This window comes from Pipistrellus hanaki (assembly GCF_964339955.1).
Source record: "Pipistrellus hanaki genome assembly, chromosome: 2".
In the NCBI taxonomy this organism is placed as follows: domain Eukaryota; kingdom Metazoa; phylum Chordata; class Mammalia; order Chiroptera; family Vespertilionidae; genus Pipistrellus; species Pipistrellus hanaki.
Window position 1 is genome coordinate 185479761 of NC_140504.1, and position 27420 is coordinate 185507180.

General features: G+C 59.0%; 2 protein-coding genes across 8 annotated transcripts; one reads left to right on the forward strand and one right to left on the reverse strand.

Annotated features, from left to right (window-relative positions):
* The first annotated feature begins 1742 nt into the window (after positions 1-1742).
* On the forward strand, positions 1743-11026 carry SLC30A2 (solute carrier family 30 member 2). Of its 6 annotated transcripts, none has more exons than XM_084875034.1 (10): positions 1847-1883; positions 1951-1982; positions 2199-2370; positions 3030-3244; positions 4263-4409; positions 4974-5127; positions 6987-7191; positions 7834-7939; positions 9362-9496; positions 9957-11026. In XM_084875034.1, exons 3-10 carry the CDS (start codon positions 2321-2323, stop codon positions 10100-10102), a joined length of 1158 nt encoding a protein of 385 aa, XP_084731160.1. In that variant the 5' UTR covers positions 1847-1883; positions 1951-1982; positions 2199-2320; the 3' UTR covers positions 10103-11026. The 6 variants fall into 6 exon arrangements, 5 of the variants coding, with proteins under 5 accessions (XP_084731157.1, XP_084731160.1, XP_084731156.1 ...); XR_014794203.1 differs by lacking the exons at positions 1847-1883; positions 1951-1982 and adding exons at positions 2023-2031; positions 9139-9266 and having other exon boundaries at positions 9957-10097; XM_084875031.1 differs by lacking the exons at positions 1847-1883; positions 1951-1982 and adding an exon at positions 1743-1823 and having other exon boundaries at positions 2238-2370.
* Positions 11027-14273: 3247 nt separating this feature from the next.
* Positions 14274-27042, reverse strand: EXTL1 (exostosin like glycosyltransferase 1). 2 transcript variants are annotated; one of them, XM_084872279.1, is made up of 11 exons: positions 25826-27042; positions 20809-20896; positions 20410-20517; positions 19236-19355; positions 18627-18759; positions 18363-18469; positions 17246-17335; positions 16561-16647; positions 16072-16232; positions 14644-14815; positions 14274-14496 (listed from the first exon to the last, which is right to left on the reverse strand). In XM_084872279.1, exons 1-11 carry the CDS (start codon positions 26593-26595, stop codon positions 14320-14322), a joined length of 2013 nt encoding a protein of 670 aa, XP_084728405.1. In that variant the 5' UTR covers positions 26596-27042; the 3' UTR covers positions 14274-14319. The 2 variants fall into 2 exon arrangements, with proteins under 2 accessions (XP_084728405.1, XP_084728406.1); XM_084872280.1 differs by lacking the exon at positions 25826-27042 and adding an exon at positions 23643-23982 and having other exon boundaries at positions 20809-21667.
* Between the last annotated feature and the right edge of the window lie 378 nt (positions 27043-27420).

Below are 27420 nucleotides of genomic sequence, written 5' to 3' on the forward strand. Positions count from 1 at the left end.
GGAATTGAACCCAGAACCCTTCAGTCTGCTCTATTCACTGAATCAAACCAGCTAAGACTATAGGTTTACTCTCTTAAGTATCCTCACATACCCTGTTTCCCTGTAAATAAGACAGTGTCTTATATTAATTTTTTCTCCCAAAGATGCGCTAGGTCTTGTTTTCAGGGGATGTCTTATTTTTCCATGAAGAAGAATACGGTACACATTTATTGTTAAATGAAAATAAAGGAAATTTATTACCTGTATACGGTACGGTAGTATGGTAGTTGTTAACACAAACCAGACAAACTGTGAATCCTACAGTATCAAGAATTTACTCATTTATTCAATGACAATCATGTCATCATCTTCTGGAACATCATCATAACAATCCAATTCCTGGATTTCCTGGTGAATTTCTTGTGACTCCATTTCTTTCAGAATCAGTGGACCAAATCTCTTATGTTTAGCCTAGGGGGGCCTTATTTTTTTTGGGGATGCCTTATATATCCCTCAGAAGGAAACCTGTAAGTAGGTCTTATTTTCAGAGGAGGTCTTATTTTCGGGGACACACGGTAGTTCTGTCCAGTGTGGCTCAGGTGGTTGGGAGTCAACCTGTGCACCAAAAGGTTGCTGGTTCCATTCCCCCTCAGGGCACATGCCCAGATTTGGAGGCTCAATTCCCTGGTAGGGGTGTGCTGGCGGCAGCCCCTTGACTCACATATTTTTCTCTCCCCCCACCTTTCATCTCTCTCTACAATTCAATAGAAAATATTTAAAAATAAAAAAGTAGCCCTAGCCGGGTTGGCTCAATGGATAGAGCATCAGCCTGCGGACTGAAGGGTCCCGGGTTCAACCCCAGTCAAGGGCACTTACCTGGGTTGCAGGATCCTCCGGGGCAGACCCCGGTCAGGGCGTGTGCAGGAGGCAATCAATATTTTTCTGTCTTTTCCACTCTCTTCCATTCTCTCCAAGAAATCAATGGGAAAATATCCTGGGGCGAGGATTAAAAAAAGAAAAAAGAACAGTATCCTTCGAGAGAAGACTGAAGGAATTTGAGGACAGAATTTTGCTGGCGCTCCTGTGAGCTGCGGGTGGGGGAGAAAAGAGTTGGTGGTGGTGGTGGTGCCAGCTCTGCCCAAATGCAGACTGACGCCCAAGAGCGACGCTGCCCGGTGAAGGGAATGGAGGTGAAGCCGGTCACTCCAGACTGCTGTCGGAGCGCGCAGGCGAGGAAGCGAGGAAGCGGAGCTGCTCCCCGGGCTGGGATGGGTGGGGCAGCCTCAATCAGCCCCAAAGAGGGCCAGGGCCCACCGGGAGGGAGGTTTGCCCGTCTGCCAGGAACCCTCCCCAGCCTAGCGGGGAGCAACGGCTGCAGATGGCTGCCGCCTGAGGGTAGAAACACGCCCATTTCAAAGGCGCAGGCGGCTCCCGCCGGAGGCGAGGACACCACCCCAGCCCCGGGAGCCACATTCCCTCTCCCTGGACCCAAAGCTCATTCCTACAAACCGCGAACTTCTGGCCCCCGCGCCCCGCGGGGAAAAGCGGACCAGACGGCGCGCAGTCCCGGCTCAGCCTTTTACCGCGAGCAGCGGGGGCTCCCGGGGACGCGGGGGTAGGGGCCGGGTGGGGAGGGGGCGGCAGCTCCTGGGCATCCTTTGCACCCGGCCGCCCCATCCCCCTTCCCCGAGGGCTTTTGCACACGGCGGCCGACGGCCTCTTCACACGGGACGGCGAGGCCGGATAAAGGGCTGGGCGCGCGGGGCCGGGCGGAGCGGAGCGGCAGCGGGACGGTCCCGGCGCGAGAGGGGCGCACGGGGGGCGGCGCGAGCGTCCGGCTGGGCTCTCCCCGCAGTGAGCTCTCCCCGCAGTGAGGTCTCCCCGCAGGTGAGCTCCCCCTATAGGTGAGGTCTCTCCTTAGGTGAGGTCTCCCCGTAGGTGAGCGCGCCCCGCAGTGAGCTCTCCCCGCAGTGAGGTCTCCCCGCAGGTGAGCGCGCCCCGCAGTGAGCTCTCCCCGCAGTGAGCTCTCCCCGCAGGTGAGCGCGCCCCGCAGTGAGCTCTCCCCGCAGTGAGGTCTCCCCGCAGGTGAGCGCGCCCCGCAGGTGAGCTCTCCCCGCAGGTGGGGTCTCCCCGCAGTGAGCTCTCCCCGCAGAGAGGTCTCCCCGCAGGTGAGGTCTCCCCGCAGGTGAGCTCCCCCCGTAGGTGAGGTCTCTCCTTAGGTGAGGTCTCCCCGCAGGTGAGCGCGCCCCGCAGTGAGGTCTCCCCGCAGGTGAGCGCGCCCCGCGCATTCCAGGTCTCACTCCGGGGAGTCGGCGTGCGGCTCCCCACCCGGCGCGGGGCCATGAAGACCGTGGACAAGCAGCGCCTGCTGGACGCCAGGTCCGGGGCGCGGTAAGCGGGAGCCCGGGGAGGGCGGGGATCGGGGCCGCTGCGGACGATCCTCCTCGTTCGCTGGCCCGGGACAGTCTGGTCTGAGCGGCGCTGGGACCCGGCGCTCACCGAAGGGTGGGGCGAGGGAAAGGAGAGGGAACCCAGCGGGGCGCTGGGATCAGCCCACCTTGGCGGCTGGGCGCGGAGCCTAACCACTGCCCCCTGGTGCGGAGCGCGAGGCCTAGACCCCGCCCACGGCCGGGCCGGGAACTTTGCCCCGGGGCAGCCTGGCCCTGGAGGGCCCTTGTCCCCAGGTGCACAGATGGGGGTTTGCCCGTCTGCCAGGGCCTGAGCTCTGTTCCTTCTCCGTGCTCCACTGGACTGGGTCTGCCCCTTGGCCAGTTCCCAAGGTCTTGGCCTCCTCTAGGCCCTGGGAGGGATGGGGGAGAAGTGAACATCCGGGCCAGGGCCCTTAGACTCCTGCAGACGGGCCATTCCCCAGCACCCACCTGCGGACATGGGCCTCTGGTCACTCCTTGGGACTGTGGAGCTTGGAGTGTCCTTAGCTAGTCCCCTAACTGTGCACCTGGGAACGCCCAGGTCCCACGGAGAGAGAGGAGTGGGGTCAGCCCTCCTGGTCCCCATCTCAGCGCTGAGTCTACTCTTTCCTCCCTGGCTAGGTCTTACATGGGGTCTCCGTGGCAGAACGGGGCTGGCTGGATTTCCGTGTCACGACCCGAGCTGGACTTGCCATCCATTGAGCTGCCCATGGAGAACAGTCACTACTGCCACTCCCAGAAGGGCCCTGGCAGTGACCCCAGGAAGGAGCAGGCCCGCCGACAGCTCTACGTGGCCTCTGCCATCTGCCTGGTGTTCATGGTTGGGGAGATCGTCGGTAAGGACTTGTGTGCTGATTACATGAAACTGTCACGTGGGTAGTCTGGATGATCCAAAGACTTTTCTCCTGAACGTGCTAGCAATATTAATGCAGTTGACACTTGAACAGTGGAGTGGGGGTCGGTTTTGGGGCGACTACCCACCCGCACAGTTGAAAATCCAGTAACTTCTGACTCCCTGAAAACTTAGCAACAGTTGGCTCCTTCTCATCCATGAACTCAAACCAACTGCAGATGGGAAACCATGTTTGGGAAACCATGTGTGGGGATGTGAAAGTACTGTTTTCCATGGGATGGTTGAATTAACAGTTGGGAAATCCATGGATATGAAGGGTTAATTGTACTGAAAAAAAAAAATTCACATAGGAATAAAACCCTTTCAGTTCAAACCTGTGTTGTTCAAGGATCATAGTTGAATACTGAAGACTATGTTCTTTTTAATTTTTTTATTTAAGAACTTTACTTTTTCAGTTACTATAGACGTACAATATTATATTAGTTTCAGGTGTACAACCTAGTCATTAGACATTTATATATCTTACAGAGTGATCAGTCCGATAAGTCTAGAAGCTGTCTGATACCATGCATAGTTATTATCATATTATTTCCTATACTTGGTTAAGTCTTTTAAATACACGTTATCTCATGCAACCCTCAAAACAACCATTTGCTGTCACATGGGTGCTGTTAGTCTCCTAATTTCATAGACTTTGAAACAGGTACATTTAGGTTATGTTATTTGCCCAAGATTACACAAAACTAGCAGGGCAGGGAAGGTCTGAATGCCTGGAAGGAAGGAGCACTTACTGAATGTCTACTATGCTTTCCGGGCCCTATTTGAACTTGATTTTCACATTCACCCTGTAAGTAGATGTTGTTAGTCCCATTTCACGGATGGTAGAAATTAAGACTCAGAGAAAGTACTTGCAGTGATTATACAGTGATGGGTGAAGAGGTCACCCCGTGTCTCCTAGGGGAGCTGATGAGGACCCTCCATTCTTATCACTGCCCCTGCAGGTGGGTACCTAGCACACAGCTTGGCCATCATGACTGATGCAGCCCATCTCCTCACTGACATTGCCAGCATGCTCATCAGCCTCTTCTCTCTCTGGATGTCCTCCCGGCCGGCCACCAAGACCATGAACTTCGGCTGGCAGCGAGCTGGTGAGGGCCCTGGTTTGAATGGGGTTGGGGTTGGAAGAGTGACAGGTCAAGATATGGTTTCTTAGGTAGATCCCCTGAGTGAGGCCAGGAGAGCAACTTTCACAGAGGACGGACGATAATGTCCAACTTCGCTTCTGTCCCCTGGGAACTCCCAGTCCCGGGGGGTGGAGGTGGTGGGGTAGGAGAGGGTGCGGAGAGGAGAGTTCACCTCCCAATGAAATGAAGTGGGCAAACTTCCAAGAACAAATCCGGGGGTGTGGGGTGGGGAAGTTGGGAGGGGGGGTGCAGGAAAGGCCAGCAGAGCTTTCTGGAAGACACCGGCTTTAAACAGGTATAAAGTCTTTTTCATTTTTAAAAAGTAATTATCAAAAATAATTTTCATTACATGTAAAACAAAAAGTCTTGAGCCAAAGGAATTAGACTCCTCGCTCTGATACTGTCAGACGTTTGAGTGGTGGGATGAGGTGCAGCAGAGCCCAAGCAGACCCAGGCCCTGCCTTGGGACAGAGGTCTCCTCAGCCTCAGGGCTCCGGACTAACTGGTGCTGGGTTGGTTTTTCCTCAGAGATCCTGGGAGCCCTGCTCTCTGTGCTGTCCATCTGGGTGGTGACGGGGGTGCTGGTGTACCTGGCGATAGAGCGGCTGATCTCTGGGAACTATGAGATCCACGGGAAGACGATGCTGATCACGGCGGGCTGCGCCGTGGCCGTGAACATCATGTGAGTCCTCCCTCCTCCCATGTCCCACGTGTGTGCCTGTGCGCCTTCTGGTGGAAGCAGGGCAGCCTGGACTCCAGTACAGGAGCTCAAACTCAAAGGCTAACACGGGCCAAATAAACAAGGTGTAAGTTTATGTGGGCCGCAAAAAAAAACCAAAAGCTTCAGTTTTCATAGAAACGTAGGTTCATTTTGATAGAGACATGCTGAATACGAAAAGTGAAATGAATGTGTAATCGTTAACATAAAATAACAGGACATTTTAATAAAAATTTATATATTTTTTTTCTTGGACATTAACTTACCAGACACTGAGTAACTACACAAGTTAATAAGCGTAATGCAAGTAAAACCCATTTTTCTTATTTTCTGAAAGCGAAATACTTCCTGTTGCGCACACCAAACAAGTCAGTACAAGACTAATGATGTGGCAGTCGGCTGCTAAAATATTCACTGCTGGTATTAGTGAGAGACATGGTGCGCCTGTGCATAAGGCACATAAAGGAAATGAATGCAACACAGTTACAGTAATCAGTCATTAGAGAATGTTGTAGTTTGTTCATTATTAATAACTAGAGGCCTGGTGCATGGAAATTCATGCAGTGGAGGGGGGTTCCCTCAGCCTGGCCTGCCCCCTCTCAGTCCAGGAGCCCTCAGGGTGGGAGGCAATCCGGTGATCAGGGAAAGACAACGCCCCATCACACCTCTGCTGCTGCCATTGCCAAGACCATGAACTTCCCCTGGCAGTGAGCTGGTGAAGGCCCTGGAAAGGCAGCACAAGCCTCAGCCATCCCTGGTTACCTGACCTTCAGGGGGGCCTGGGTGGGTGGGCAGCTGCCATCTAAGGCTTGCCTGCATCTTGAACTGCCCCCAGGCAGCTGGGAGCTGATGGGACTGGGGACTCCGGAGGCAGGCGCCCCGGCGGGGTCAAAGAGACTAGGCGCTCCATCTTGTGGCTGTGGGTGCCGCCATGTTTGAGGGTGTGACAATCAATTAGCATATTCCCTCCTTACTGGCTATGGGTCCCACCATCTTCGGCGGTGTGAGTGTCAATTAGCATATTCCCTCTTCATTAGATAGTATTAAAATAACAAGGTATTAGAATAACAAGTTACAGAATTTTTATTAAAATGTTTCTTACCGTTATATTGGCTGGGCCACAAAAATATTCGTTGTGGGCCACAAGTTTGACCTGCTCGGGCTACAGGACAGAATTTTCCTAACGGTCTGAGCTCTGGAACACCTGGGCTCTGCCTTAGGCCTGGGCCAAGTCCATCAGGAACTGTGCACCTGGGGCAGCATCACCCCCACCCACTCCCACCCCACCCCACACATGTTGGTGAATAACCTGGGAGGCTTCGTACCTGAAGTGGGAGGGAATAGTCTAGTTCTTGCAGGAGCAGATGTCCCTCGGAGAAGATTCCAAGTTCTTTATCAAGCGGATGTGGTTGAAGTTGGTCTCAGTGAGCTGCAGGGTGTGGAGAGCGTCTGTCTTATTTGGGTTCTCTCTCCCTGGTTCAGTGGCCTTGAGCAAGCCACTCCTCTACGCCTCAGCTTCCCTGTCTGTGGCCTGGTGGGGGGAACCGATGACTCCATGGTCTTCTGCTCTGAGACGTGGCACTGGGCATCTTTGAGCCCAGATCCAGCCTGGATTGGAGTTGAGCCCTTTCTCCTGTGGCTCTCTGAGCCAAGGCCTCGTGGGTCTGGGTCAGGCTCCTCATATAACCAAAGGGCTCATGCAGTCTGGGGGTTTGGGGTTTTAGCCCCACCGGGAGACCAGCCCTAACGGGGAACCTTTACCTGGCTGATCTGAAGCCGCTGCCCTCCATCTCAGCCCTTTGGCTTTGTCTCCACTTCCGTAGAATGGGATTGACTCTTCACCAGTCTGGCCACGGACACAGCCACGGCCAAGGCCAAGGGCACAGCCACGGCCAAGGCCAAGGGCACAGCCAAGACACCATCCAGCAGCAGGAGAACCCCAGTGTCCGAGCTGCCTTCATCCATGTGATCGGAGACTTGCTGCAGAGCGTGGGTGTGCTGGTGGCAGCCTTTATTTTATACTTCAAGGTCAGAGCTGGGGACGGAGGGAAGTGGGCTGGGGAGTGGGGTGGGAGGGGCAGGGGGTAGGTCATCTTGGGGCTCCTCTCTGCACAGGACCCTTTCTGGATCCTAGCCCCCTTCCTAGCTCCTGCCAAAAGGGTGGGGAGAGGGAAGGAACGTCTGTCTACCTTCTGGTGCTTTCTGCAGCTCAGAAAGGTTCAGTGACTCATGTAGCTGGTAAGTTGTGGAGCCAGATCCAAAGCCGGCTTTGCCCGTCACATACACAGAGGCAGTGCGGTGCATTGGAAAGAGCCGGGCATTGAGTTTGAAGCCTGGCTCCACCCCTGGCCAGCTGTGTGATGAAGAGTGAGTGCCTTGCTCTAACTGAGCCTCAGTTTCCCTAGCTGTAAACTAGGGGTGGTGGACTAGATGGTGCCTAAGATTCCACTTAGAGCTGTCCACGTTTCAGCCCCTGGGCAAGGAGGTGGGAAGGGACAGTGCCTTCTCTGAACGGTGGTCTTGTGTGCCTGTCCTGGGTGCAGAATAAGCTGGGAGGCAGGGCCAGGGTAAGGCTCATGCCCACCTGCAGAGAGAGCCCCTCTCCCCTACGCACTGTGAGGCTGAGGGGTGGATGCCGGGCCCTAGCTCTGCCTTCCCTCCTTCCCGCAGCCAGAGTACAAGTACGTAGACCCCATCTGCACCTTCATCTTCTCCGTCCTGGTGCTGGGGACCACCCTGACCATCCTGAGGGACGTGGTCCTGGTGCTAATGGAAGGTAACCGGGCTCGGGGCTCCCTTTCTGCTCTTGGCTCTCCGGCTCTCGTGGAAGTTCCAGGGTGGGGGGTGGATCCCAGCACGGTGGCGGGGAGCCAGGGTCTGGAGCCCGGCATCGCCTAGGGCCCCAGCCGGTCTTGGCGTGGAGCTGGGCCCTCAGGGCGGCCGTTCCTGGAAATGTCCCTTGGGCTGTGCCTTCCCTTCCCCCGGGCACAGGTGCCTCCTCCCGCCGAGACACGCCCTTCTTGCCCAATCAGGTGGTTTCTGGGTCAGCCCCTCGCACGGGCTTCCTCCGGCTCCGTTTGCCTTCCCTCAGGCAGGGAGAGGGTGGAGGGTCCTGCTTCCCATTGCACAGGGGGGAGACTGAGGCTCCGAAAAGGACGGTCAGTGTTGAACAAGGCTGCTGAGAACGGGAAGCCGTTCAGGCCTTCTTTTCCGAGGCCCCGCATCAGCAGGATGTGGCTGGACGTGGAGGGATGCAAGGGAGAGGCAAACGGTCTGCCCTGAGTTGCCACACTATTTTAAAAAATATATATTTTAATTGATTTTTTACAGAGAGGAAGGGAGAAGGATAGAGAGCTACCGTGTTTCCCCGAAAATAAGACATCCTCCGAAAATAAGACCTAGTGCATGGAAAGATAAGACATCCCCTGAAAATAAGACCCAGCGCAACTTTGGGAGAAAAAATTAATATAAGACACTGTCTTATTTTCGGGGAAACAGGGTAGAAACATGGATTAGAGAGAAACATCGACCAGCTGCCTCCTGCATATCCTCTACCAGGGATGTGCCCGCAACCACGGTGCATGCCCTTGACCGGAATTGAACCTGGGACCCACCAGTCCGCAGGCTGATGCTCTATCCACTGAGCCAAACCAGTTTCGGCTTGCCACACTATTCATCCGGCCTTCTTGGGCTCCAGGTCTTGGGGTCGTGGGTCTCTGTGTGGGAGGGTCATCTGGATCCTGGGTTGTGGTCTGCAGGAACGTCCAGCTGCAGGTCAGAGCTTTTCCTCCAAGAAAGTGACAGACTCAGATCAGAGTGACAGTGATGATGCCCCACGCAGGTGCCGCTTTCCAGGAAAAAAGGGAAACCCCTTTTTATTGAGCACCTACTGTGGGCTAGGCGTGTTCTAGACACCGGGGAGGGGAGGTGGTAAATAAAACAGACTACGCTGCTTTCATGGAGTTTCCATCTTAGAGGGGGAGGCAGACGAGAAACCAACACACAAGTTAATTCCAGTGCTAAGTGTTAAGAGGAAAATACATCACGTGATAACGATGGAGATCACGTGGGAGGTGGGGCTGACAGCAGATCTGCTGGCCAAGGTGTGCTTCTGAGATGACCCCGGAGGAGCAGGAGCCAGCATGGGTGGGAGGGAGCGGGTTCCCTCAGCCACCCACCCCAACTCCGCTGTCCCCAGGGACCCCCAAGGGCGTGGACTTCACGGCTGTCCGGGACCTGCTGCTGTCGGTGGAGGGGGTAGAAGCCTTGCACAGCCTGCACATCTGGGCCCTGACCGTGACCCAGCCCGTGCTGTCTGTCCACGTCGCCATTGGTGAGTGGTGGGGACACGTGGGATGAGGGGAGGGCGGGAGGGAGGCAGCCAGAGACGCCTGGGCACCCCTGTCGGGTCCAGGCAATCCCACATGCTTCCAGCGCCCATGCTCTGAACCTGGCCCCAGGTGAGTGCTTTGTACGCATTATCCCATTTGATCATCACAGTCCCATTTATAGACGAAGAAACTGAGGCTGGGGAGGGGGGTGAGGGAGTGGGGGTGGTAGAGGAGAGCCTAAAGCCAGTGCCTTCGTGTTCTTTCGGGCTGTGGCAGGTATGGGACCTGGGGGGCGGGGGGGGGGGCGGGGATCCGGTGCAGGGGTGGGCTCTGGGCTTTCTGAGTGCTCACGCTCATGCGTCCGGCTCTGCTGGGGGCAGCGCGCGAGAGTCGGGCTCCTGGTTGTTTCTAAGGGGCCACGAGTGAGTGAACGTTTTTCCGGTGCGTCCTCCTGTCTCCCAGCTCAGAACACAGATGCCCAGGCCGTGCTGAAGGCCGCCAGCGCCCGCCTCCAGGGCAAGTTCAACTTCCACACCATGACCATCCAGATCGAGGACTACTCTGAGGCCATGAGGGACTGCCAGGCGTGCCAGGGCCCCTCGGACTGACTGCCCGGCCCGGTGCCCACTGGGGCACGGCCAGGACCTGCAGAGGGTGGGGCCCCGTGCCCCCCAGGCCCAGCCAGGACTCTGCTGACCTTGGCTGTGGCATAAGCCAGATCCCTCTTCCGGCTTGAGCTCCGTGTTCAGCGAGAAGGAGCCTGGCCCGCTCCGGGGAGGGGGTTCCTCCCTGCCTCCTGCCTCCCCTCTGACTCGGGCAGCCCCAGGAGGGGACTGGGCAGGTGCAATCCCACTGCCCCTGCTCCCGGTCCGTCCCTGGTGGCGCTGGCTTTGGGCCGACCCCTCCGCCATGCTGTCTCACACCAGCCTCAGGGGAAGGCGGTGGGGGATGCTGGAGGGGGCCTGGCCGCGGCACCCCTGCCTACCTGCCTCATTTCCCATCGTCGTGGCCTTGGAAACCTGTAAAGAAATCTTAGGACTGAGCCCCCTCCCTCAGCCTCTAACACATCTTGTTTAAGGAGGCCGTGGGGGTTAGGGAGTTAAGCCAGGACAATGGAATAGGGAAACGGAGACAAATAAATGGCCAAGCTGGTTCCAGCCAGCCGTGGAGGAAATCACAAAAGCCCACCTCCCCTAGCCGAGGACTCTTAAGAGTCAGTGGTTTGCACTTCTCCCCAACCGGAGGATAAACAGCTAAACCCTCAGGAAGACGGATCACAAAACCAATGAGTGCCATTCATACCAACCGCACCCGAGCACGGGTGAAGCCAGGGGAATGAGTCTCATGGTGCATCAGCATAAAGCTGACTAGTCGTCTATTGAGAGCCGCCCCTCAACTCCCAGCCTTTCAAACCCTCAGGATGAAGGACTTAGGAGCCTCTTCTCCCTTCCCCCCCCCCCTGCATTACCCCCGCCTCTCTCCTAAGCTCCAAGGGCCCTTCTGTAAGTTTCTAAGTAAACTTTCTCTTAACATTTGCGTCCTTGGCTCTGAAATCCTTCTCTGCTCAACTCAAGCACTGGGTGGCGTCCCTGCCAACATTAGCCTAAGGCCCCAGCCCTCTGCTGCGTCCCCCTGAGGGGGAGCCAGGGGACACGGAGGTTCCCTCTCCGAAGGGAGGGGCTTCTGACCAGGTCAGGGCCTGGCTGGGTTCCTCTTTGCTTGTCCCCCTCCCCCCGAAGCTGTGCCAACACAAAGGCACTCTGGCCACAGTGGGGGGGGGGGGCGAGCAGGGATGTCACCCTGGGTCCTGCCCTAACCTGGTAGTGGCCTTGGGCCAGCTGCTTCCTCTCTGACATGACCCTCTGAACTCGGGGATGGAGGACAGAGCGGCAGACCACTGGGACAGGACAGGAGGGCGGCTTCCCGGAGGCTGTGCAGGTTCCTGATTAGGGGGTGGCTTGTGTAAGATGAAGGGGGAGACCTGTCCCCAGGCTCACAGAGAAGGCTGCATGCCCGGTCTGGTGGTCTGCCTGCCATAGCCAGCAAGCCCTTCGGCAAGTCGGCCTGGCTGTGCCTCCGATTCTCTGAGAACGTGAACACCTACTTCCCAGCCTCCCCGGGGCCGCACTGAGTTTGACTGTCCTGACCCTGGCAGGAGGGGGATGGGGTGGGGAGGGGGTGTCACTCCCCAGCCCTCTGAGCCTCTTCTCACCTGTGCAATGACATCTTTGTGCCTTTCCAGCACTGGCACCCAGGGCTGCCTGCCTGTGACCTAGGCCAGTGGGTTCTGCCCTCAAGGTCAGCGGGGAGTCACTGAGTTGGTTTGGAATCGGGGGTGGGGGTGGGTGGGGTGGGAGGACTACTGATGGCCGTGCTCCACTCCACACTGCCCTCTGGGGAATCGAGGCTCCCTTCCCGCTCAGCCCTGGCAGCGCCAGGAACCTGGGCCCCTCTCAAGACAGTCATTGCGATGCTCCATTTTTTATTTTTAAAAAGTTTTTTATTGATTTCAGAGGGAGAGATAGAAACATCAATGACTGCACACCCCACAAGGGGATCAGACCCACAACCTGGGCATGTGTCCTGACTGGGAATCAAACCCAGTTCATTGGTCAACACTCAACCACTGAGCCACGGCGTCTGGGCAGAATTCTTCATGTTTGCAGAGGAGAAAACATCAGAGAGATTGAGTCACTTGCCTTAAGTCGCACAGCCAGGGTGAGGCAAGTCTGGGGTTTCTGCCTCGTTCCCCTGGGCCTCCCCCGACCGCGGGGGCTGGGGGCCTGGGGCCTGCTCGGGGCTTCGTGTTGTTACAGTGTGAGTCCTTGGGCCTTGTATGCTCTCCCCACGGGCAAGGCTGTGCCAAGGCAGCTCAGGGTTTTGGTTGCTGCAGCTGTGATTGGGGAGGAGAAAGGTGACTCTTTCCCTGGACGGCCTGGCACTCGGAGCCCTCCACCCTGGGAAGGCGGCCTGGGCTGCAGCTGTGTGCTCCCTCACCACTCTCAGCTGTTCTTGGTGCTGGGCCAGGCTGCCTCCCTCCCAGTGCCCCCTCCACCTCAAGAATCTTCCAAAGGAGAGCCTTCTCAGCACCCCAGCTGTGACTGGCCCCAGGGAGCAGAGGTCAGGCTGGAGGCTGGGGATGGGAAGCCTTGGAGAGGCCCCGGGGGACGGCGTGTTCTGGCCCGCGAGCTGGTCACGGGAGTTTCCACAGCGGCGAGGCCATCAAAGCAGAAAAACACCTGACACCCTGGACCTGGGCTGGACCCATGGCCCCCACCCGTCTAGAGCCGTCCCCCTCGCAGGCTCCTCCCTCGTGCAGCTGCTGTGGGGGTATTTATAGCCTTAGCTTGAGGAGGCACGGACAGGCGCTGTATTTCGGAAGCGATAATTCCTGTTCCAGGTGGATGAACCCGGGAGAGCTCAGCGTCCCCTCCCCCGCTGCACTTTCACCTACAGGCACTCCAGTTTCTGCTCCCACCTAGCCCGCTCCAGACGGCCCTGCTTAGTCCTAAGTGTGTGGGCTAAGGCGTGGCCTCCTCCTTCAGCTAGTCCCCTCCTCCTGGTTTTGCAGACTTCAGGCTGCGCACCTCCAAGCCTCCTAGCGCCCAGGCTCGCTCTCCGACCAGAGGGAGCTGAGAACTGCATTCCCGGTCCCGGAGGAGGGAGCGCGGGGCGGCGCTGCCCTCTAGCGGTCCTGCCTGGTAATGCAGGGCAACGACCGAGCTCGCGCCTAGGGTCCCGGGCTCTCCCGGGCGGATCGCCTGCGTTCTCATCCCTTTCCTCCCCATTCGCTCCGCCTGGTAGGGGAAAAAAAAAAAAAAAAAAAAAAAGCCCAGAAACTGGCTTCCCGGAGCTTCTCTTTGCTCCATCGCTGGGACGCGAGGTTGGCGCCTGGCGACCCCGGCGTCTGCGGAGAGCTGCCTCCCCGCCAGACTAGGAACCACAGGGATGGGGACGGAGGTTGGTCTTCTCCCTCGGCACATCCTGTCCACCCTCCCGACACCGTGCTCCCAGGGCAGGGGCGCAATGGATGTCTCTTCCAATGGTCTTTTCGTCCAATATCCGCAGCGCTACCTGCAAGGCCAGAGAGAGGAGGACACGCCCGGGGTGTCCAGACCGTCCGGGGGCCGGCGGTGGTCGCGGCTACAGTGCCGGGACTGCGGGCACACGGGGCTGTGAACACGCAGAGGAGACCAACCGATCCCGAGAGGGGCTGGGGGTCGGGCAAACGCCGGGGGAGGCGAGGATTGGAAACACCAGACCCCAGCTCAGCAGAGGAGTCCGCGGGGCAAAGGCACGGAAACAGGATAGATGATGCCTCGCATCTGGAAACAGAAGCTGGCTGCCGGGCTGGAGTCCCGCCCCCGGCTCTATGATAGGCCAATAGGGGCCTGACGTATTGGCCACTGGGCGGTCTGATTGGGTCCCTGGTGTCTCGGGGCGGGGACACCTGAGCCGAGCCTCCGGCTCCGAGCAGACTCCGCGCTCCGGGCAGTGAGGCAGGGACCCCGCGGGCCCTCCTAGGGCTTCTCCAGGCTCCGGCAGGGCCCCCCGGGGTCCCCCCGGGGCTTCTTCAGGCTCCGGCAGGGGCTCCGGGGGTCCCCCTGGGGCTTCTCCAGGCTCCGGTACTCCTCAGGGCTTCTCCAGGCTCCGGCAGGGCCCCCCGGGGTCCCCCCGGGGCTTCTCCAGGCTCCGGCAGGGGCTCCGGGGGTCCCCCTGGGGCTTCTCCAGGCTCCGGCAGGGGCCTCGGGGCACTCCTAGGGCTTCTCCAGGCTCCGGTACTCCTCAGGGCTTCTCCAGGCTCCGGCAGGGGCCTCGGGCCCTCCTAGGGCTTCTCCAGGCTCCGGTACTTCTTGCGCAGCACGGACACCGGGTCCTTGAAGAGCACCGGGTCCAGGCGGAGGCGAGAGGACACCAGGGGCATGTGGCCGAACCCCGCCGCCAGCTGGTCGATGCAGTCCCGGGCTGCGGGCTGCGGCGCGGGCCCCAGGCCCCTGGGCGCCTAGGATGGGGAGGGAAATGCGTCCGAGGTTTCTGTCCTCCGGGACCGGCCTCTCCCCGCACCCGCCACAGGAGGGATTGGTGCTGACCGCCCAGAGGGAACCCTCCCTCCCGGCTCCTCCGGGGCCCACCAGCCCCGCCGCCTCACCTGCGGTGGCCCGGCCTCCGCGGGCCGCCTCCCGCAGGGCACCTTGATGGGGGGCAGCTTGGTGGCCGCTGCCACCAGGAAGTTCATCAGGACGTCCGCGCAGCCCGGGGCGGCCTCGGCCCGGCTCCTCAGGGCCGCGGGCAGGGAGTGGGTGAACAGGGTGTGGTAATACCTGGGCGAGGGGGGAGGCAGGCAGAGGCTGAGGCTGAGTCCACCGCCCCCATTCTGTTTTCCCAGTCCTGACCTCACTCCCCCTTGGACCCCCCTCTCCAAGCCTCTGAAGCCACTGGCTAACACCCCGCTCCCTCTCCGAGCCCGGCCACTTCAGAGGGCTCCGCCCCGAGTACCAGCCGCCCTCTCCGGTGCTGTGCTCGGCGGCTGGTCTGTAGCCAATGGTGCATGTAGCTCCTGCCCCCTCCCTCCCAGCTCCCTGGGCCCCCGCCCCAGGAATGAACTCAGCCAAACTGGGGGTGGGAGTGTGGGGGAGGGAGGATCAGCTAATCCAAGGCCATCAAACAGGGCAGCCCAGAGCCAGCTTCTGGAAGGATGTGGATTAACTGAGATGAGCCCTCCCACGGCCCCTGCAGACATGAGTGTCCTTCACTCCCTGAGAACCCCTGCAAGACGATCCGTATTTGGTTTAAACATGTGTCAGGAACTCCTCTAAAGAAGCTCTTCAGGCCGGGACCCGTTTGGCTCAATGGATAGAGCGTTGGCTTGGGGACTGAAGGGTCCTGGGTTCGATTCCTGTCAAGGGCATGTACCTTGGTTGTGGGCATATCCCCAGTAAGGGGTGTGCAAGAGGCAGCTGGTCGATGACTCTCTTTCATCGATGTTTCTAACTCTCTATCTTTCTCCCTTTCTCTCTGTATAAAATCAATAAAATATATTTTTTTTAAAAAAGTTATTCAGGATTTAGTCCCTGCCCAAGACGAGTGCTAGAGCAGCTCCCCAGCTCATCACACACACTTTAAAAAAAAATTAAAATTTTTTTGATCATTTGATTATCGCAGCACATTATAGAGATGAGGAAGCTGAAGTGAGGAGACCCTGGCTGGGTTGGCTCAGCGGATAGAGCACTGGCCTGCAGACTGAAGGGTCCTGGGTTTGATGCCAGTCGAGGGCATGTGCCTGGGTTTTGAACTCGATCCCCAAAGGGGGACGTGCAGGAGGCAGGCGATCAGTGATGCTCTCTCATCATTGATGTTTCTATCTCCCTCTCCCTTCCTCTCTGAAATTAATAAAAATGTATTTTTTTTTTTAAAGAGAGACATGTGAGGAGACCCGCCCATCTCGCAGCTGGGACATGGCAGATCTGGGCCTTGAACCTGGATCTCTGGGCTCTGGGCTGACTGCTGTGCTCCCTCCATGCCCCCCTGCTCCTGGCTTAAAGAGCCCCTGATCCCGGCGCCAGGCCACCTCCTGTACCTGTGGTAGAAGGCCGCCGAGGTGAGGACCATGGAGAAGTCGTTGACCCTCTCAGCAGTATAGCCCCAGCCGCCCTGGGCCTCATCCCAGAAGTGGCTCCATGTCCGAAAGCCCACCATCCGCTCCGGGAAGCTCTGCCACACCCCGAAAGCAAAGTCCACCTGGGAGATACGTGAGTGTGGACTGAGGAGGAGCATCCAGAGACACGGAGGCAAAGCCAGCCTGGCTGACCAGGCCGGGGGGGGGGCGGGGGGGGGTGTGTGTAGGGGAACTTTTTCAGCTGGTAGGAGCTGAAAATAATGTTTTTGAAAGAGTCATTAGAAAGCTCTTCGATTCCAAAAGCGGAGGCTGAGCGACTTGCTGGGTGGTTTCAAAGGCGAAAGGTGGACTCTTAGCATCTGGCCCTCCCTGCCCAGGGCATCCGAGGAGCCGCCGGGGCCCTCTGGCTCAGACCCACCACCCGGGGCTCCTCTGGGGCCCAGCCCTCACCTCACTGGTGGACAGACTGCTGTGGGCATCGAGGCTGAGGATGGCGTCGGTGCTGATGGCACGGAACGGGAGGAAGCGGTCACTGGCCTGCAGGGGAGGGCGGTGCGGGGTGAAGGACGGGCAGCGGAAACAGCTCTCGGACCCGAGACTCCTTTCACCTCTCTGGAGCTCAGTGTCCTCTTTGGGGGCAGTTGGTGCCTAGGGGCCCTTTCAGTTTGGACATCTCAGGATTCCTCCCTTGTCCCTCTGGATGCTGATCTCAGCTCTAGAGGGGGTTGTCAGGCATCCTTTGTTGGAAAGAAACCGGTCCAGAGAGGAAGGGACTTGCCCAGAAACACCCGGCAAGCAGGTGACTCATTCCATCCCAGGTTCACAGAAGACGCCCCCCCAACCCCACCCCACCCCCACCCCCGCTCCGGGCCCATGTGCTGCCATCCGGCTGTTTCCTCAGCATCGGGCTTCTCCATCCCTCCATCTGAATCATCGACATACCCCCAGCTCCTAAAACCCCCGTTCTCTGGAAGCACAATCCATAGGGGCCGGGGATGGGAGGGAATCACGCCTGCAGGTCTGTAGCCCAAACCTCCTGATTTCTTCAGGCCCAACAGAAGGGCCCGCTCTGGCTCAGGCCCACGTAAACGCCTCCCCCAGGTCCCGCCTCTCCCGCGCCCCTCCCGCCCTTTACCTTCCTGTGCCCCTCCATGACTGTCAGGGGCACTGCTGTCTCAGGCCAGCTGGGTGGGGGTGGCTTGTCATTGCTCCAGAGAACCAAGATCTAGGGGAAAGGGGGGGAGGGGCTACTGAATCCGGGGCAGTAAGGTCCCGGGAGCCATCTTTCTTAAGAAATACGGGTGAGCAGCTGTGTAGGTGAGTTTGGGAAGAGCTTAGCTGGAGCCACAGTCTTTTCATTACTGCCCAGTTCTGCCTCTGGGCTTCTGGAGGGCAGAAGTTCCAGTGACGTGAGGTAGCTATTAGAACTGGGGTGGTGGTGGCCCCTAGCCGGGGTCCTGACCCCATGCCCCACCCCCATCTTCTCAAAGAGTTCATTCTCCTGCTCCATTAGCATTCCCAGCCCAGGTGTTGCGCTTTGCTGCCACTCCATCTGTGCCCTGGCTGAGCTCAGTGCTTCCCTGCTCTGCAAGGACCCTCGGGGGTTTATCTGCTTCTCTGGAGGGGACATTTGACAGTCTGTGTCCTAGGAAACGCCAAGCGAATCAACCGCGGGCAGAACCTTGCCTGCTTTCTCTCTGTATCCTCAGCACCACGCCCAGGGCCTGTGCTCAGAAAGGGACTGCTGGGTGAATAACTGAGTGGACACAGGTCCATGCCTCAAGAGGCACCTCTTTCCAGATCAAGTCTTCAGTTTCCATGGGGAGGTAGAAAAGAGGGTGGGGGACAGTGTAAGAGACCTGGGACTTGCCTGGTGTGGCTCAGTGGTTGAGCATCGACCATGAACCTTGACAGTTCAAGTCCCTGTCAGGGTGCATGCCTGGGTTGTGAGCTCGATCCCCAGTAAGGGGGTGGGGGGTGCAGGAGGCAGTCCATTGATCGATGATTCTCTCTCATCATTGATGTTTCTGTCTCTCCCTCCTTTCCTCTCTCTCTAAAAGTCAATAAAAACATTAAAAAATAAATAAATAGAAACGTGGGACTTACAGGAAAAGGCAGCCAGGGCACTTGAAGAAGCCCTCCCGTGCCTCCTCTCCCCCAAATGGTGGTTATCTTTGGGGTCTAGGTATCCTCAAGGTCCTGCCCTTCCCCCCCACCCTGGATCCCAGGACCCCGGCTGGAAGGGGGCAGACCTGGGCACAGTGCTGGGAGCCTGCCACTGCCCGGATGAGCTTCAGGGGGGGCTGGCCTGTGGCCCCCACCCGGATGAGGGCGCTGAACCTGCCTGCAGGGCGAGAGCCTGGGGGAGGATACAGGCTGTTAGGGTGGGAGGGGACCCTGGGAGCCGGGAGATGCTGCGGCCTTGGGGGGGACCTTGGGGGCTCGGTGGGTGAGACCGGGAGGAACTTGGGGGGAGCTGATGAGGGGACTCCAGGCTGTCCCTCCCCAGGACATACCCCGCTGGAGGTGGTAGAAGGGGAAGTCCGAGGGGCTCGCGGAGAACGTGGGCAGGGCCAGCAGTGCCCCCGGCGGGCTGTTCCACATCAGCGACGGGCGAGCGGACACTCCGAGGACCCGGTCCTGAATAATCTGCAAAAGGAACGCAGGCTCTGCAGAGGGAGGGCGGGTCTGAGGGAGTGAGGCCGCCTTCCCTCTCCTCCCCCTTATGGCTGAGGGGGTGGGGGGTGGGGTGGCAGTGGCATCACCTGATCCCTGGGGACAGAAGGGTTCAGAGGCGGAAGTCCGGAGTGGGGGGCACTCGGGGATGGTGCCCACAGTTGGCAGATGTTGGCGAGCTTGCCCCCCTCTCCTTCCTCACTCGTGACTGACATCACTACCAGCTCATGACATCCTCTCCAGCCCCAGAACCCCTCCCAGCACAGCCCCGCAGCCAGGACCTGTCGGCTGGAGTTGGTGCCTGCACAGCCGTCCCTGTACAGATGGGGAAACTGAGGGCAGCACTGGGGAAGGAAGGTGTCCAAGAGCTCCAGGCTCGGCCTCAGCCCAGGAGGAAGCCCGGACAAGGCAGAGGAGGGGCCGGGAGAGGGGCGAGGAGTCCCCCTTACCTCGAGAGTGGTCCGGATGACCTTGTCCACGGAGGAGAAGTAGGTGTCCCACAGGAACTGGGTCTGCTGACGCAGGGCGAGGACCCGCGTGGGGGGCATCTCCTGGAGGGCGGCCAGGACCTGGGCCGCGGAGGGAGCGAAGGGGCAGGCAGGGGCCTCGTCAGCCCTGACTGGCCCTCGGGTGGGGACAACCTGGGTGGAGGGCTGGGAACCGGAAGCCCTCTCTCCGAGGGTCTCCCGTTAGCCGCAGCCACCCGTGGCCAAGTCCCAGGGCACAGCAGACGGAGTTCCCGGGTCACGGAGAGCTGAGTGTAAATGCCATTTAGTAACTGACAGGGACACGTTACTTAAGCTCTCGAAGTCTAGTTCCTCATCTATAAAGTGGGGAGAACCTTTGTACCTGCCTCAGGGTGGTTGTGAGGATTACATCAGCACAAATGAAGTGCTCAGCACAATGCGGAGGCTCAATGAATAGATGTTATTAACTCTCTACACCAGCCCGCCAGGCCTTGCAATGTGGCCCGCACCGCGCTGTCATCACTGCATTCCGCTGTCAGTTTATGACATTGTCAGTTTATGACTGTTCAGTAAACCATTCGGCCCGCGATTTAGGCTGGATTTTAGATTTTGGCCCCTTCTCTGATTGAGTTCGACACCCCTACTCTACACCATCCTCACTTCTCGGCAGATTCAAGGCTCACACACGTTTTCCAGAGCTGGGCACAATTAGTTTCATCAGATGGAAAAGGCACTGTGTCTTTTCCTTTGTCACTCATAGCCATGTGGAGGCACGCCAATTCTGGTGTGTGTGTGTGTGTGTGTGTGTGTGTGTGTGTGTGTGTGTATACATGTGGTCTTCCCTTACATTGGGTATTTAAGTAGCCATGGACCAGTGGGGCTGAGCCCAAGGAAATCACCTGGTCTAACGTATCCCATTGTGCATATGGGGAAACTGAGGCTGGAAGAGGCTCAGGATCTGCTCTCAGAACCCTCAGAACCTGCCTCCTTCGGGTCCTATGGAATCCCAGAGGCTTGGAGGGGGGAGGGGGACGGTGAGAGGGATCATCAGTATACTACATTAGAGGGGGCCTGAGGCTAGTCGGGGGCTGGCATCCTGGGGTCCCTCCCATGCCCGGGGTCCAGCCCCCAACCCATGGGCAGGGCCCTCAGCTACCTGCAGCGGGAGCCTCTCGTCTGCCACGATGGCCGCCTTGGTCCAGTCGATGACCTCCGCGAAGGGCAGCTCCCAGCGAGGGCTGAGGAGCACAGGGATGCAGCCGGCCTGGGGGGCAGGGGTGTCACTGGCGGGCCCCACCCCACCCTGCACACTCACCCACCTCCCAGGTCCAAGTCAGCAGCTGCTGCTACTGGGGGCGAGAAGCAAAGAGGAGAGACGTGTTTTGGGGAGCAAAAAGGAGAAAAGTGTGGGTGCTGTGCTGTGGGTGAGACGACTATGGACACAGGTGCACCTGAGTCCCAGAGCAAAGAGCAGCTCCTACCAGGGCCCAGAGAGCCTGGCCGCACAGGAGGGGGGTGCGGGCGGGGACGGGGAACGCTCCAGTTGGGGTTGTACCTGCAGGGCTTGGAGGAAGCGCAGGGCATCAGCACGGCCTGGGATGAGGCAGAAGGTGGCGTTGGGCAGTGCTGCCCCAGGGTGGGTCCTGAGGAGGCACAGGAGGCCTGAGACACTGCCTTCCCCCACCGGGCTCCCTCCGGACTCCCAGCCCCACACTCCCCACGCACAATGCGCCATCGTGCTCTCAGGTGCTGGCAGACACTCGGGACACACGATACACAAGCACCAGAGGCACACTCGCCCTCACCCACACCTCAGGCCCAGGGCTCTAGCTCCCCCTCTGGCCCTGCTGTCTCAGTCACCTCCCTTCTCTTCTCTGGGCCTCAGTCTCCCCATTTGCAAAGTGGGAGGCAGTGGGACCGACTTTCCAAGGCCCAGCCTGGCGTGGACATACACGTGTCAGCCCTCCCACGGCTCTGCCACACGCAGACCCCCGGGCAGCCCGCACCTGAGTGGCTTCCCCGAGAGCCCCCGCTCCCCCTCCCGAGAGCCAGGCCCGTGAAAGGCTCCTCTGTCACAGGGCGGGCTGGGCCCCCGCCTGGAACCACACAGGAAGCCGCTGCCAGAGGCCCCTCGCCCAGAGGACAGGCCGCCTCTGTTCCTCCGGCTCCTCCCCCGCTCCAGGGCCTCACTCAGGCCGGGTGCCTGAGGGGCAGGGGCGGCCACAGCCCACCCAGAGAAGCGCCCATGACCTCGCTGCTGGGAGGGAAGGGGCGGTGGGCAGGCAGGACTCGGGAGCACAGGCCTGAGTGTGGACAGATGGATGGGGCCCAGAGGGTCCCGGGATCCTCCTCAGCTCCAGCCTATCAGGTCCTGAGTCTGAACCTTCAGGAAGCAGTCCCGGAGTCTTTCGTCTCTGGACCAACAGAGGGGAAGACTGAGTCTCAGACTCAGAGGAGCTCAGGGTCTCAGTGAGAGCCGGGCACAGCTGGAACTAGAGTCAAGGAGCTAACTCTGGGCCCCGGTGGTTTGAACGACTCAGAGCTGCTGCTGGGGGCTCCCAGGGACCCAGCCTTCTTCCTCCAGTGCTTTTTCCCTGGAAGAAGCCACAAGTTCAACAACAGAACACCCTCTACCTCGTTACAAGGGGCAGCACCAGACAGCTACGGCCACCCCCCACCCCCCAGCAAAGCCCTAAGGGATTGCAAGCGCCTGAGGTTAAGGCTTCAGGGAACCCAGCAACAAAGAGGGTGAATGAGCGACACCCCTCAGTCCTCATTGGCCTCGGTAGTTCCCTCTCTGCGTGTCCTCCTTCCTCAGCCTGCAGCACCCCTCCACTGCCCTGCAGCCCAAGGAATCCCACTTGATCTTGATATCTAAGCTCACACATCACCTCTTCCAGGAAGCCTCCCTGATTTCTCTAGAGATGGCGTCCCCCCCCCCCTCCCGCCTCACCGCCTGTGTGCCCTGGAGTGGTAAGAAGCCAACTAGCCTTTATTGAGCACTTACTTTGTGCTTTACGTTCATTATCTCAGTTCACTCTCACAGCAACCCTATGAGATGGTAGGTGTGTGATGTTAGTATCCCATTTTACAGGTGAGCAAACGGAGGCCCACAGAGGTCACATAGCTCTGAAGCCCAGGAGCCAGGCAGGCAGCTTGCACAGCTTCTCTCTGCATAACAGAGTCATCACCAGGGACCTGTCTGTCTCTCCTTCGAGGCCGAGCTACATGCGGACAGGGCTGTGCCTTCCTCATCTCAGTGTCTCCGGGGCCTGGCAGAGTGCCTGGCAGAGAGCAGGCACTCAGTAGGTGCTCAGTGAATGAATTCCCTGTGTGCCTGGAGGCTAGACCCAGGACGGATGGATCCAATGCCTGAAAAGTGAGCTTCAGCACAAATTCTAGTAACAGAGCTGGTTGTAAGTAGCCAGTAGTGGGTGGCCCTGGGAGGTGGTGAGTTCCTCATCAGTGGAGGTAAACAAGCAGAGGCTAGATGAGAGAGAGAGAGAGAGTGTGTGTGATGGAAGGGTCATCGTGGTATCTGCCAATTAAGCCTTAGGGTTCAGTGACCAGGTAAGTGTTTGCCACGGTCTCAGGGCCGTAGTGCCCGAGGCTGGCGTCAATGTGGCTCTACCTACTTTCAGACGCCAGGCACTTTTCATGGCCCCTTTGCCGTGAAAAATTATTAAAAAAATATATTTGATAACTGTGCTGATATAAAAATGAACATATTCATATTATAAATGAAAATATTTTCTTCTACCTAAAAGTTCATTTTTTTCCTCCTGATTTTGCGGGGAAAAATGAAGATAATTTCACAGGCTCCCATAAGTATCATGGGCCCTGGGCACTGCACCCCCTGTGCCCAGCAGAGATGGGCCAGGGGACTTTAAACCCTGCATTGAAGTTGTAAATAAATAAGTAAAAACCCGGGAGAGCGTGCACACATGTTGCTGGTACCCACACAGAGCCCCTCAGAAAGCACATGAGAAGCAGCGGGGTCTGGTTCCGGGAAGGAACGCGGGGTGGCAGAGACGGGTGTGAGGGCGTTCTGACTGCATGCCCCTTTGTGCCTTCGGAATGTGTGCCGCGGGAATGAATTCCCCATTCATACAAACACGAAACAACTTCAGTGGGTGGAGGCTTATTCCAAAGCAACAGGCGCCTGTTCAGCAAAGGTGGAAAAACACGGGCTTTGGAGCCGGAGCGCAGGGTCTCACCCCGGGGCCAGCGCCTGGTCAGACACGTGAGGGAGGCCGTGAACCAGGGGGCTTGTCACCAAAGGCCCTGGGCTGGCTCCCTCCAGCTCGCTGAGCCTCAGGTTCCTGTTCCCGGGCACGGGGATACGAATACCGCCCCTGAGGGTGCATCAGAGGGCTGGGCAGGACTTACCCACAGCACCAAGCCCAGAGCCAGCTTTCCCCAGATACTCGCTTCTCCCCTCCTCCTGGCTCCTGCCAGCGGAGCGAAAGTGGGCTGTGGCAGGGACTGTGAGTCGCCTCTTTCTCTCGGCATTGTTTACTCAGGCTGCCTTCCAGGGGCTGACCCCACGGCTGTAGGCCTCTCTCTGTGACTCTGGCCCTATACTGTCCGGCTCCAGTAGGGAGCTACCTGGCACTTCAAGGAAACTGAGGCTCAAACCACCCCAGAGATTAGAACTCCTGCCGCCTACATTCAGAGGACAGTATTCGAGCCTGTCAGGCGTCCTGCCTTGGAACTAAGCTTATCAAACATGCTATTCAGAGGGTCAGGAAGCTGATTAGAAAACGTTGGCCAGTTCTGGCCAATTTTGGGTCAATCAGTAAACGTTTAGTGCGTACTTACCTACCCTGTGCAGTTCCCTAACTTTCAGTTTCTCAAAGAAGTTGAGGCTGCAATAGCTTTCAGATTCACCAATAACCGATTGCATTCAGCAGCAACTACAGTCGGCTGAAGAACGTTCTATAAGCAAGAGCAGCTAAGAGCCAGGTCAGAAAAGGGCTTGGGGTACGGCGATGGAGGAACCTTGTCTCCAAAGGTGACACCTGGGCCTGAGGTACCCGGGGGATCTGGCTTTTCAGGTAGCTGCAGGGGTGGCTCTTGGCAGAAAGGCCGTGGGAGCTGATGGGGCAAATTCTGTCCTTACGGCGGGGTGCTCCCTAAGGGAGGTGGCGGGGTGCTCCCTAAGGGAGGCGGAGGGGTGCTCCCTAAGGGAGGTGGAGGGACTCGTTCCCACACGTGCCCTTTGGCGGAGAGAAGCCCCAAAAGCCCCAGGCGGAGGCGGAGATGGAGTGTGGGCAGGTGAACGATTCCTGGGAGGGAAGTGGAGCTCAGAATAGCGCGTGCTGCTCCAGGAGAGGACAGGGCGGTGCCGGGGAGAGGGAGAGGGAGTCCTCTGCTTTGGGGGCCCTGGACAACTTCAGGATTGATATAAAAATGAGCATATTCATCCTGAATAATAAAAGGCTAATATGCAGATAGACCGAACGGCGGAACAACAGAACAACCAGACAACCGGCCACTGTGATGGGCCACGGTCCCGCCTGGTGCTGGCACCTGCCACCAGTACCGGCCCCAATTGCTCTGCCCCAGCAGAACGGGCATCATCAGCACGTGGGGGTGGTAGCAGCGGGGGTGGAGGCTGCCAGCCGACAGGGGCCTGGGGCCACAGCGGGAGGGGCCAGGCAGGGGCGCAGAGGATGGGCTGAGAGCCGCTCCTGAGCCCACCACAGGCTTGTGGCCCACAGTTCCTTCCAAGGTGCACGAACTCATGCACTGAACCCCTAGTGTTATACATGAAAATATTCTTGCCTGCCCAGCCAGCCTTTGGATGCTGCTGGCCTCCTGGGGGTGCAGAGAGGTTAGGGTGCTTAGTGGGTAATTGCTCTATCACCTAAGGTATGTCACCCCTAATAGCCCAGGTAGAGAGGAGTTTCTAAGAGCTCTCCATGGCCCTTAGGCTCTGGTGCTCCTTATATGTATTGGGATTCTCACTAGCAGGAAATTCTGTAAGTCTAGCCTAGTTCACATGTTTTATGTAACCAAAGGCTAATCCTCCAATTTGGACATGAGAGCAGCTTCCATCTGTGAGTAATCTCCCCAGCTCTGAGGCTTTGGACAGGGTTGATCATAAACTCTCCCTTAAAACTCGGAATTCTAATGCTGCAGGCAATGCTGAATTAAAATACTGGCTGTTCTCTTTCCCGCTGGGCGGCCTCCCATAAACCACTTGACCTCTCTGAGCTTCAGTGGCGGGTACACGAACAGTGATAGCAACTAGTCTTAGCTCATGACAGTCATGATTTATGGAAGTGCTTAGCACAGAGCACACACTATAGGAGTGCTATGTCAAATAAAATTTTAAATTGGAATAAGGTAAGAAGAGTAAGAGGGAGGCGTGTTCTTTGTTCTGAAGGATCCCCGAGGGAGACTCCGAAACCTGCCTTGGCCGCCTCCTGCAGCAAATCTGCCGCCCACCCTGTCTGCCCCTGCTGCGGCTGCTTCTCCCCCCTCCAGCCTGCCCTCCCCCTGTCCTCTGGGCTCGCTCCCATCACAGGTCCCTCCCCTCCAGCCCCCGGAGGGAAAGGTCCACTCACGGCTCCGGTCCACGGTCCCGCTCGCAGTGTCCAGACCGGGGGCAGGCAGGGGAGGCGGCACCTGCCATGCGCCACCCGCCCCCCTCCTCCGCCAAGGCCAGCAGCGCCGCCCCGGGGCGGGGGCTGTGCTGGCGCAGCCGGCCGGCAGCTCCGCCGCGAACCGGGTGGGCTGCGGGGAGCGGCGGGAGGGCCACGTCGAAGCCGGGCCGGAAGGCGTCCCCCGCAGGGCCGGCCTCGGCCACCATCGCCTGTCCGCGGGGGAAGGGCCCAGAGCAGGAGGCGGGGTGCAGCCGCAGGACCAGGTGGTTCTTGCCCCGGTTCCACTCCGGGGGCAGCGGGCCGCACGCTCCGGCCGGGGCGTCCAGGCTGAGGAGGTGGAGGCAGGCCTCGGTGGGGCTGACCGTGTGGTAGCGGGACCCTTCGAGGGAAGCCAGGATCTTGTGCTGAGTCTCAGAGGGCGGTCCGGCCGCTGGGTACACGAACACCTTGAAGCCACCGCTCCGGCACTTGGAGGTGTCAAAGCAAGCTCCCCAGTCGCAGCTGCCGCCTCGGGGGGCCGGAGGAGGTGGAGGGGCATCTTCTGGGGGCTCCCCGGGCTGGAAGGAGCTCTGCAGGAGCTCTGCATCCAGCCAGCGGGGCCAGCCCCGGGGGGCCCCTGCCCGAGGTCCAGTGGGCACTGCCAGGCGGAGGAGGGGAAAGATCCCCAGGAGGCCGAGGAGCCAGGAGGCCAGCAGGGCCAGCCAGAGGGACTTCCTTCTCCAGGACTGCATGTGGCCGCCCACAGTCGGGGCCGGGGAAGCAGGAGGTGCGGGGGGGCCTGAGGGTGGGCCGCTGGAGCTGGGATCAGCCTAGTTCAGCGCCCCCATTGTACAGACGGGAAGACTGAGGCCCATTGAGAGCAGGCTGCCTGCGCGGGGTCAAACAGCAGGTAACCACCCAGGCACCGGGAGGCCAGGAAGGGCCCAGCTTTCTGGCCTTGCGTTCCTGTGGTCCGGACTCTGCTTCCTGGACCTTTGGACAAGCGAGCCAGCCTCTGCCCTCCCAGCAGGGCCCCCTGCCCCCAAGCACTATTCAGGCTGATGCAACCTCTGTCCAGACTGCTAGGCTGTGCCCTGCTGGCCTTCTGGCTGAACCCCCTGACCTGGCCCTCAATGGGAATGACTGCCTGCCAGGCCATGGGGGACCTGTCAGGGCTCCCACAAGAGGCAGCTTGGCCAGGGTGCAGGGCTGGTCTCCCCAAACCCCCCCACCCCCACCCCCCGCCCCCCCACTCCCCGCCACCCGCCCCAGCCGCCTGAGCAGTCCCGGAGCAGCCCTGGCCACCCCTGTGCCAGCTGACAGGCACTCCTGGGCTCCGGGCCCTGTGGCTGAGCTAAAATTAGACCCTGTGCCCCATGTGGGCTATCAGGGTCAGCTGAGTTCAAGGCCTGGGTGCGGCCGGTGCTCCCTGCCTGGGGGGCCAGGAGGGCTCTTGGTCCTGGTCCCCTCCCACCCGACCGCTGTCTCCGGCTCAGGCAGCTCAGCCCCTCCTCCTCCAGCCCCGAGGCTGACCCTGCCCCCTCGGGCTGGGAGCTATCCCCGGGCCGAGGCCAGCG

Bases quoted from the DNA above. Each gene is read 5' to 3' on its own strand.
- SLC30A2 (XM_084875031.1), top strand. From the start codon at position 2,321: ATGAAGACCGTGGACAAGCAGCGCCTGCTGGACGCCAGGTCCGGGGCG. The intron at 3,245-4,262 runs GTAAGGACTTGT...CTGCCCCTGCAG, and splicing joins CATGGTTGGGGAGATCGTCG to GTGGGTACCTAGCACACAGC. The intron at 5,128-6,986 runs GTGAGTCCTCCC...CCACTTCCGTAG, and splicing joins GCCGTGGCCGTGAACATCAT to AATGGGATTGACTCTTCACC.
- EXTL1 (XM_084872279.1), bottom strand. From the start codon at position 26,595: ATGCAGTCCTGGAGAAGGAAGTCCCTCTGGCTGGCCCTGCTGGCCTCC. The intron at 20,518-20,808 runs GTACAACCCCAA...CCTGCCCCCCAG, and splicing joins GCTTCCTCCAAGCCCTGCAG to GCCGGCTGCATCCCTGTGCT. The intron at 16,648-17,245 runs GTAAAGGGCGGG...CCTCCCCTGCAG, and splicing joins TCATGGAGGGGCACAGGAAG to GCCAGTGACCGCTTCCTCCC.